General features: G+C 43.9%; 1 protein-coding gene across 1 annotated transcript; it reads right to left on the bottom strand.

The window, feature by feature from the left end:
- Positions 1-506: 506 nt before the first annotated feature.
- LOC308306873 (lipocalin-like) lies at positions 507-9,888 on the bottom strand. Its single transcript, XM_080751927.1, has 6 exons — positions 9,650-9,888; positions 8,220-8,359; positions 7,361-7,440; positions 3,554-3,667; positions 1,933-2,034; positions 507-657 (listed from the first exon to the last, which is right to left on the bottom strand). Exons 1-6 carry the CDS (start codon positions 9,743-9,745, stop codon positions 638-640), a joined length of 552 nt encoding a protein of 183 aa, XP_080608053.1. The 5' UTR covers positions 9,746-9,888; the 3' UTR covers positions 507-637.
- Positions 9,889-11,169: the final 1,281 nt, after the last annotated feature.

The following is an 11,169-nucleotide window of genomic DNA, read 5'->3' as shown; positions in this document are numbered from 1 at the left end:
GGGCGTCCCCCCAGCGCGACACGGTCGCCTTGGAAAACAAGGAAGTGCTGATTAGATAAAATCCATTTTCTGATAATACGTCTCTATTTTTTGCTTAAAATATTTTTAAAAACATTCTTGAGAGCAACGTTTAGTTGTAAATGTCGCTGTGTGTTTGTTTACATGGTAGACATGTTGCATACAGCACTAAATCCACGCAGTGCAGCCTGAATGCAGCAGCTGCTCTGAGCCGTTGATTAGGCAGCGGTCTGTTATAGAGCGGAGCGGTCTGTTATCGTGGATATCAGACCTCTGATTTCAGCGCTCGACCAATCAGAATCAAGCATCCAAACAGGCCGGGTAATAATACGTAGTAGTCTACTCTTCTTTTTCAAACCTCTTTGCCAGAAATAGAGGATCTACAAGCTCACAGTCTGCTTTAGTCTTACTAGATTGTGTGTTACTTGGTGCTGCACTCCTTTATCTCTCTACAATGTCTTAACCGAAAATAGAAGCTCAAACAAATGTTGGATTCAGGCCCTTTACTTGTAACACAGTATTTACATTGTGGTATTTTAATTTTTATTTAAATGTGACAACTCCTTCCAGACAGAGTAGGGATGTGAAGCCGAGGCCACAGAGGAAGGGATGAGGATCTTTACGCGTCGGAGCACTCCGCTGGAACGACAAACACAAACACAAAAACATGGGGGATTAGTTGGGAACTATTAGACAGATAGATCTAACACTTTTCAATTTCAAGTCTAGACATTTAGGAGACAATAAGAGGTTATAAATGTGTGAAATGTTGGCATCCTTCTGATGACTGGGACCACAGACACACATTGAGAAGACTCCTTAAAATCATCATATTTATATTTGCATTCTATCATACCATTTTTGTATTGACATTTGCAGTAATTCTATATTGGCAATTATGCATTGTACTAATAATACTTTTTGCAGTTGGAGTATGTTCCTAGAATGAGGCTGGGGGTGGAGCCAGTTTGGATGGACCATACCAAGACACTTGATTGAGAGGGGGGGATTGGGATTAGTTTGGTTTAGTCTATAGTTGTGTTAAATGCTGTCCTCCCCTGTGTGTATTTATTGGTTTGGTCCACCTTTATATAACTCCCCTCATGTCTCAGTATGTCAGGTCTGTTAGTTGAGTTCATTTCCTGTTTCGCTGCACGTTATTTTCATTTATAGTTATGTTCTGTTGACCTCTTAAAGGGCCCTATAACCTTTGTTCAAATCTTTTGCAAATTATTTGTTATTTTTGAAAATTAAACAAACTTTTTAGTTTGAAAACCTGTGTTCCTTTTGCATTGACTGCCAGGTCCCTCTCAATCCTTCACATGTTTACAGTCAGGGACGTGCTGGCCATTGGGAAAAGCGGGACAACTCCCGAACGGCCGGTTTATTCCCGGACGGTCCAGGCCGACCATTAGGAAAAAATAAAAATAAAATGTTGGCCTTTGTTCCATTTTGGGGGCTGGCCAACAAAGTAAATCGTCACTGTCGGGCAGAAACCTTGTATCTCCAAATTTCAAATTTGTACATTTTTTCGCCAAGCAAAGCCCTGCTTCATCCTACAAGGCCGTCGCAAAAAAGTAGTGAAAACAGCAGATCTACAAGCACACAACGCCTCGCGGTGCGAGGCATTGTGTGCTTGTAGATCTGCCTTTTTCACTAGTTTAAATCATTTTTAAAATGATAAATACAAAACAAACGGTTTTGGACATACAAGGTTTCCACCCGATAACGACGAAATATAACTCATGTAATTGGCCCACTGGCTTGTCACTTTGTCACAAATCTTTGAGTAGCAGCAGCGCTATAGAGAGAGATCTCTCTATAGCGCGCAATGAGGGCCTCTCCAACTCTTTTTCCCGGGCTGAATCAGGGGCCCAGCACGTCCCTGTTTACAGTAACACAAACATGACCTACCACTCTTAGGCAGGATCAGGATGTTGTCTCGGAGAACCCCGGTGTCCAGACCGAACTGCACAAACTTGGCCTGCAGGGCGGCGCTCACATCAGGGGTTCGACCTGCAAGTACAACAATTAACACCTCCTTCACTCACAGGCCTGGAGCTGCGCAGCATCGACCACACTGTTGATTTCAACAGGGGGTCCGGGACCCCTAGCTATGGCAGGGGTTCCCAAACTTTTTTTTGTCTCAGGGCACCCCATAAATATTTTCTTTTAATCTGAGGCACCCCTACATTATGATTTTCACTCACAGCACCTTATATTTATAGCATGTCGTCGTTGTCGGGTGGAACCCTTGTATGTCCAAAACAGTTCGTTTTGTATTCATCATCTATAAAATGTACTAAACTGGTGAAAACAGCAGATCTACAATGCGAGGCGTTGTGCGCTTGTAGATCGGCTGTTTTCACTAGTTTTGTGCGACAGTCTTGTATGATGAAGCAGGGTTTTGCTTTACCAAAAGACGTACACATTTGAAACTTGGAGATACGAGGTTTCTGCCCGACAGTGACGATATTTTAGTGATTATGTTGCGAGGAAAACATTGAGATAACAGCCATTTTGGTTAGAACTGACTGAAAATAACTTTGTACTTCAAGTTTAAAATGATACTAAATATTTTTTTCAAGTGTCCAAATGAATTCCAAATGTTATCAAATTATCTCGCGGCACCCCTGGATTGCTGTCGCGGCACCCCAGGGTGCCCCGTCACCCACTTTGAAAACCCCTGCCCTAGGGGGTCCTCAGAGTTACTACAGGGTGTCCTCCAAATACATCTTCCAATCCTTTTTATATCAACAACTTGAACCCTAGTGAGCGTTTTTAAAGTATTGTTTCAACAAATCGCTTGGATTACCCCCACCGCTAAAAATGCAAGAGATGCAAGAGGCGGGTATAGGACCATTTCTTTTTGGATACAACGCTTGGTGACGGTAAGAGCGGTTGATAACCTGGCGAACTACCCCCGGCGACGCCTCATTTGGGCATGGAGTGACTAGGAACCACATCTCGGAGGGGCATGGGGCTTTTAAGCCGTGACATCATTTTGTAGTCAGACCTCCAAGCAGATTTATTATCAATATCTGTCCCTCGCTATTTCAACAGATCCGAGACAAAAATAATGACTTAAGTATAATTCTACCACTTTCCATTCAACAACAAAGAGAAGAAATATGAGTAAATAGTAAAAATAGTAAAAAGATTCACGGGCGCTGGGGCCTTTTGGCCCCAAAAGTTCTCCTCTGCCTACAAAATGATGTCAGACTTAACAGCCCCATAGCCGTGGAGTGAGTGGTTCCGAAAGGAGCTAAGCCTATATATACTTTTTCTGTCCACCATTGTCTTCTACTGGCCCCTGATGAGAGAAGGTTCTACTCACTGTAGAGCTTGTTCATGACCTCAGGCATCCCGGCCATGGTCTTGATGGTGTGGACCATGGCGTGGCTGTCATAGACCGAGAAGGTTAGGTTCTACTCACTGTAGAGCTTGTTCATGACCTCAGGCATCCCGGCCATGGTCTTGATGGTGTGGACCATGGCGTGGCTGTCATAGACCGAGAAGGTTAGGTTCTACTCACTGTAGAGCTTGTTCATGACCTCAGGCATCCCGGCCATAGTCTTGATGGTGTGGACCATGGCGTGGCTGTCATAGACCGCATCCACCACACGCATGTCGTTCTCGTTGTTCCAAGCTGTGGAGAGCACAGACAGAGATGGTGTTTCTCAAATGGGTGTACGTGTACTGTACCCCCAGGGGTACGCGGGGGTACTGCAGGGGGTACGGGAGAGAAACTAGAAAATAGGAATATGTATTTTTAGTGTTATGGTTAATGATAAAACGTGTGTGAACCTGCTCCTCTGTAAATTGTTAAACCAAATTACATCAATACTTTGACTGGTACAACTGTTATTGAATAGAATGTTTATTTTCCATTCCGCTGTTTTATTTTTGAACATATTGGTATTGAAACTAGAGTTTTGAAGTGCTCTGTTTTGATTGTCTTAAGTACCAGCTTATAGTTCAGTTAAAATAGTGGTTATAAATGTAATAATTCATTACCAGAGTCCCGTGGTCAGAGTTCTGGTCAGTTTTAGATGAATATAAAGTAGTTCCGGTGATTTGGCAGGGGCTCCTGGCCCAATCATTAAAAATAGATGAATCCACAAAAATAGCGTCATTTGTATTGTTGACCTATTTCTACCAAATAGACCAACTTTCGTTCAACTTTGACCCCTCTGTCACATGGTACTATTTTTTGTGTCCAGTATCACTACGCCGCTGCAACGTATTTCCCCAAAACAAGGTGCTTTGCAGTCAGCTGATCAGAACGAAACCTTGCTCTATATGGTAGAAATAGGCCAACAATACAAATGACGCTAGTTTTGTGGATTCATCTATTTTCAATGATTGGGCCACGCCAAATGGCTCCCACCCCATTGGAACTACTTAATATTCATTAGAAACTGACCAGAACTCTGACCACGGGACTCTGGTAATCAATTAATACATTTTTAACCACTGTTTTAATGGCAAGTATTTCACACAGCTTTATGTAAAAAATAGGTGAACTAACACTAAAGGTCTGTCCATACTGTCTCCGACCACCGGACCTTTCTGAGGCCTTTAAGTTAAGGCATAAGAACTGGTAGTTAAGACCAGGGCAGGAATTTCAGGGAGGCCATGGCCGCCATTGCCCCTCAGTTTGGCCTTGTGCCCCTCCAACCAATGGCATGACCTGAGGCCACAGTGGCCTTAATGCCCCAGCTGACTGTACCACTTTCTCCTCTGTCTCTTTCTTGTCAATATATAGACAGTAGACACCAGTGTGTCTTTCTTGTCATGTAGACGTCAGCGTTGAGATTCTTTAAAACCAATCCAGCGACTTTTACTGGTGCAGAGCTGAGCATGGATCAGATTGTAAATACCATCATTTATCTATTTCACAGTAGATTAGGTTATCATCCCTAACCCTTATATTCAACAAATTCTTTCAATGGACTAAAATTATGTTTTATTTGATGGCCTTCCTGCCCTGGCATTTGGCCTTTGTGCCATAAAGAAATGGACAACACCAAAGGCCAAGTGGCCTTGCCCCTAAAATGATGGAATTCCAGACCTAGAAGACAATCAAAATAGAGCCAGTTATGTAAATATTCCTATGCAAAATGCTGTAGTCAGGGGAAGGGGGTCCTTGGCTTAGGAATCATGGGGTACTGCAGTCACAAAAGTTTGAGAACCACCGGATTAGTACAGTGATTCCCAAAGACCCGAAAAGAGAAATTAGGTGTTTGCCCGGGGAGCCTATATTAGGGTGACCAGACGTCCCGGTTTGGCCGGGACAGTCCCGTTTTCAAGCTGCGTGTCCCAGTGTCCCGAAAAATATCTCTAAAACACTAATATGTCCCGGTTTTCAACATTCACTACAAAATTGTCCCGGTTTTCGCTAGAATTGAAATAATAGTAGCTGTTTTCAGTGGTTGCATAGGCATGTTCTTTTCATGAAAACATGCTCACCTAACCATCAGAAAACATAAACAAATTCAATGCGTGTCTGAATTCAACGCTGAGGCTGTTTGTCAATCAGTCACTGCCTGTATGCAACCCTGCGGTGTGTATGTGCGCGTGCACTAACGTGAGCATTGCTTTGAGAGTTCCGGTTTTAGGCAACAGTGGTTCGCGTCCCGGTTTGAGCGGCTGAAAATATGGTCACCCTAGCCTATATATAACTATAGTGTAAATAGCTGAAAAAATGTTGGAATTGTTTTTAATTGATGAAAAGTTGTGTTGTTGTTTTTTGGTTTAAACTTTTTAAAAGATCTTTCAAAATGATTTATATGTACAGTAATGTAACGTTTAGCGGAGTGAGGCAGCTCGCTCCCTACTGGGACGCGAACCCCAGCCCCCCACGCAGCAGACGAGGAAGCAACCCGCAACGCCAAGAAGGCTATAGCTCGCTTGGCGGAGCGAGTTACGGCCTGATCTCTTGCAGGGTTGTTACAGTATTGTGGATATGGAAATGGAAACATAAAACATTTGGCATTAAAGGGATAAGAAACCCCGCCTCTAATTTGTTTTATGGAATTTCAGAACATGAAAAGATTTCTAAAATGTAGGCGTGGTTATCTGCCGTTGTGGGGGGAGGGGGCGGAGTAATGCGTGTTCTATCAGAGAGAGACAGACCGAAGCTTTCAGCAGTGGGCACTTGTTGCTTTTCCATTTCGTAAACATTTTTTAAAACCAGCCATTGGAGGTGTAAAAAGTATAAAGATTCGGCAACTCCATGTTCTGTAACCAATTAAAATGTGCAGGTATTTTACAAACAAGCTGTCGGAGCTTTTATCCATGGACACACTTTCTCCAGCTCTGGACCACGGAACCAGTGAAGAATGGACGCTAGGCTAGCATGATAGCTATTTGCTGTGTAGTGTGTGTGTGTGTGTGTGTGTGTGTGTGTGTGTGTGTGTGTGTGTGTGTGTGTGTCTCGTGACAGTGCGCGCGCGCACACAACGTCCACACACACGAAAACTAGCAGATCTACAAGCTCACAACGCGTCGCGGAGCGTCGCTTTCTAGGCGCGTTGTGAGCTTGTATATCTGCTATGTAGCTATGTAGCCTAGCTAACAGCCGTTGCAGCAGCAGCTTCTCATGTAAACACGTTGGTTTCGGCTCTACGGCTATTAGCTAGGCTATATACATAGCCGATATACAAGCTCACAACGCGCCGCTTTCGCGACGCGTTGTGAGCTTGTAGATCTGCTATTTTTCGTGTGTGGACGTTGTGTGTGTGCGTGCACTGTCACGACACGCACGCACACACACACACACACACACACACACACACACACACACACACACACACACACACAGGCTACACTACACAGAAAATAACACAGGCACCACACAGTGTAACTGTCTGTTGACAGAGCCTGCTCTTCTCTCTGGCTGAAACAAGCATACAGTGAAACCACGCCCCCCCTTGATACGACTCTGTAAAACAAACGTTAATATTAATTAGATATGCCTACGTCACATTACACAATAGAACAGTGATAGCTAATATTTAATGAGTGGCGCCAAAGATTTCTTTTCGACCTAGAAAGTGGAAGTACACAGAAATAGCTACAGAGACAGCAGAAAGCTCTGAATCCCCAAGCCTATGGGCAAATTGAACCATATCACTGCTCCCTATCACAAGTGACTCATTGATATAATATATATTTATAGAAAAAGTGATTTTGTGTTTCATGGACCTTTAACTTGCCAACCCACTATGGGAAACAGTGGTGCGTTCTTTCGTTCATGTGTTGCGTTGCATTGCATTGCATTGTGTGTGTGCGTGCGTGCGTGTGTGCGTGCGTGCGTGCGTGCGTGTGCTCTACTCACTGCGGCTGCGGAAGCTGAACCGCCCGGGGGTGTCTGTCTTTTTAGCGAGGTGAGTCATTCTCCAGCAGGTACCATCCGCACTGTTACAGAGAGACAGACAGACAGACAGACAGACAGACAGACAGACAGACAGAGAGGGGGGACTTCAAATATAGAACTCATGCTTTTCACTCATGTTGCATGTTTCCATCATGGATGTTGCATGCTTGCCTTGGTTTTTAACCAGGGACATGCTGGGCCCCTGATTCAGCCCGGGAAAAAGAGTTGGAGAGGCCCTCATTGCATGCTATAGAGAGAGTTGGAGAGGCCCTCATTGCATGCTATAGAGAGAGAGATCTCTCTATAGAGATCTCTCTCTATAGCGCTGCTGCTACTCAAAGGTTTGCCATTTCAGATCATGACAAGTGACAAGCCAGTGGGCCAATTACATGAGGTCGTGGTCAGGTGGAAATCTTGTATGTCCAAAACCGTTTGTTTTGTATTTATCATTTAAAAAATGATTTAAACTAGTAAAAACAGCCGATCTACAAGCACACAACGCCTCGCACCGCGAGGCGTTGTGTGCTTGTAGATCTGCTGTTTTCACTACTTTTGTGCGACGGCCTATGATGAAGCTGGGCTTTGCTTCGCGAAAAAATGTACACATTTGAAACTTGGAAATACAAGGTTTCTGCCCGACAGTGACGATTTACTTTGTTGGCGGCCCAGCCCCCAAAATGGAACGAAGGCCGACATTTTATTTTTAATTTTTTCCTAATGGCCGGCCTGTACCGGCCGGGAATGAACCGGCCGTTCGGGAGTAGTCCCGCTTTTCCCAATGGCCAGCACGTCCCTGCATGGTTTTAACAGCTCAGCTCACTTGAGGTTGGCATAGGACACGTCCAGGTCGCCCCCAGGGGTGGGCACCAGCATGGTGGTACCCATCTTCATCGTTGACTTGTGGTTCACGAACCACTCGGCGTTGGTGGCCAGTCCTACCATGTACCACTTACCAGCGATCTGAGACAGGGACAGAGAGGGGGGGGAGAGAGAGAGAGAGAGAGAGAGAGAGAGGGAGAGAGACAGAAACAGAGAGAGAGAACTGCAGTCATCAAGCCGCTAAAAATAATAAATATAATAGTACTCTAGTCATGTCACTAATGAGTAATTATAGGCCCATGTTAGCTCCTTTCGGAACCACTCACTCCACGGCTATGCCGCTCCGAGATGTGGTTCCTACTCACAGCATGCCCAAATGAGGTATAGCCGGCAATGCCGGGGGTAGTTCGCCAGGTAAACTACCACTCTTACCGTCACCAAGCGTTGTATCCAAAAAGCAATGGTCCGGTTCCAGTCTCTTGCATCTCTACTTTTTTAGCGGCGGGCCGCGGGGGTAATCCAAGCGATGTGCTTTGCAGTGAGTTAGAATCTCTAGAATCTCTCTAGTTAGAATCTCTCAGTGTTGGAATCCAGTGTTGTTTTTGACAGCAACGTTTGAGTTAGTTTTTGTCATAGTCTTTTGAATGAAATGTCATTTAGTTTTTGTCATAATTTAGTCACCTGAAAAGTATTCGTTTTAGTCACATTTTTGTCGACTAAATATCATTAGATTTTAGGCGACTAAATCTACAGTTGATTTAGTCAACTGAAATGTATTTTGGCTGGCCTTGAAGGCATCATAATGACTGATTTTACACTTGGTTGTGTGCTGAAAATAGCAGATCTACAAGCTCTATAACGTTGCGATGCGTTGTGAGCTTGTAGATCTGTATTTTCAGCACACAACAGCTGAGAGCAACCAAACATAACATTACTCTCTTCTCCTCTTGTCCCTCCCTAATGTTTTAGTCTAGTTTTTATTTTGTTGACGAAATTGTCAATATATTTAGTCTTAGTTTTAGTCATCACAGCTTAGTTTTTATTTCGTTTTTATTTCGCTTTCGTCAGTAGAAAAAAACGCAGTCGACAAACATTTCTCATTATAGTTTTAGTCAACGAAATCAACACTGTTGGAATCTCTAGTTAGAATCTGTAGAATCTCCAGTTAGAATCTCTCACAGCATTGGAACAAAACTGCAGGTCTGACTGAAACATTCCCAGGGCTGTCACAATTATTACATAATCGTCTAATCGCAATTATTTGAGTGACAATTAATCGTCATGTAAAATGTCATAATCGTGACAGCCCTAAACATTCCCAGTACTTTGAAAAGTTAAACACTTTCATCTTTGCTTAATAATTTCTTCTGCACTTGTAATTGTAATAAAGCACTTGGAATGGCCTTGGTTGAAATGTCGTGGTCACCCTACCTTTGCCAGGTCAAAGTCTGCAGGAGGCATGACGTTGACGCAGGTCGCCAGCGTGCACAGCAGAGAGGACAGCATCAACAGCGCTGTGGTCTTCATGGCTGCAGCTTGGTGTGTGTGTCTGTGTGTCTGTGTGTGTCCGTAGCAGGAGAGAACAGAGGACTCGGACCCAGACTCCTTTATACCTCCCAAATTCCTGACCTGCACCCCCCAATTCAGACTCCTCCCTGAAGCACATATACACACACACACACACAGGGGCGTCACAAGGGGTAGGAAAGTGGGACTGAGTTACTAGGGCCCAAGGTGGTGGAGGGGCCTTAATTATTTTGTACTTTAGCTATTGAAAAATAGCAGATATGCAAGCTCACAGCGCGGCACTGTGCCGCGCTGCAAGCTTGTAGATCTGCTATTTTTGAAAAGTCGAGAAAATGTGTGAAAATCTTTGAATATATGTATTTTTAAACGAACATTTCTAACTCAAATTTTGCTTCTGGGAGGTCCCTGGAACTAAATATTTTGAGATGGGGGTCCGTGGCCAAATACATATCATTTTGGCGGTCCTACACATGAAAAGGTTTGAGCTCCACTGACATAGAAACATAGGTTTTAAAAAAAAAAACCTTAGAAGGATTTGAAATATTCAAAGATTCTCATGATTTTTCAAAAATAGCAGATCTACAAGCTCGCAGCGCGGCACTCGGTGCCGCGCTGTGAGCTTGTATATCTGCTATTTTTCAATAGTGAAAGCACAGGGGCCCCGCAGTGAATCCTTGTACCCAGGGCCCAGAATTTGGTAAGACACCCCTGGCCTGAGCACATACACACACACACACATGCACCCTATGTCCCTCTGACCCTCCCCCACTACATTATAAAATACTTTTGCTTGGCTTTGCGTTACACAACTGGCACGTGAGGATATGGAGACAGAAGTGAGCATGAGAGCTGGGATTCTCCAGACCATGAATGCAGTTTTTACTATATGGTGAAAGAAATACAAATACCCTCTTTTCCATGCCATACTGAAGAGAATTGCCTTGTCCAAATTCTTCTGAGCTTGAATGATGGAGCGTCTTATGTTGAAATAATTGCCCTCTCTGTGTAGAAATCCATGCCGTTACGCCACATCTCCAGTATGAACTCGATTATGCTTAGTTCAGTGTGGTATCAAGCACCGGAAATAGCCGACCTCCAAGCTCACAATTATATTTGATATTTTCACCAAAAGGCCCTTTTAGAAATGTCAGCCCCTGCCTCTCTAACATTCTATGCACATCCCTGAGCAGGGGAGTGAGCTTTGAGTGATGGCAGATGATAGATAACTTAAATAATAACTTAAATAAATATGGATATGGATAAATCCATAACCAAAATAAGACAGAGACGAGCCAAAGGACAATCAATAAATTGCTGTATTGAAGAGAGTCAGACAAAGAGACAAAACAGTGAGCGTACCATCCTAGTGGCAGCTTGCTAAGTCTCTCTTCCCAAGATGGAAGTTATCATACAGTAGAATACAG

The sequence above is a fragment of the Nannobrachium achirus genome, assembly GCF_963921795.1.
Source record: "Nannobrachium achirus genome assembly, chromosome: 21".
NCBI classification, from domain to species: Eukaryota; Metazoa; Chordata; class Actinopteri; order Myctophiformes; family Myctophidae; genus Nannobrachium; species Nannobrachium achirus.
Note: the sequence above shows the minus strand (reverse complement) of the source record. Positions and strands in the feature narration are given on the sequence as shown.

Excerpts from the sequence above, each read along its gene's own strand:
- LOC308306873 (XM_080751927.1), bottom strand. The coding sequence starts at position 9,745 with ATGAAGACCACAGCGCTGTTGATGCTGTCCTCTCTGCTGTGCACGCTG. Across the intron at positions 7,441-8,219 it reads GTGTCCTATGCCAACCTCAA|TGCGGATGGTACCTGCTGGA; the intron begins GTGAGCTGAGCT and ends TCTCTGTAACAG. Across the intron at positions 3,668-7,360 it reads GTTCAGCTTCCGCAGCCGCA|CTTGGAACAACGAGAACGAC; the intron begins GTGAGTAGAGCA and ends TGCTCTCCACAG.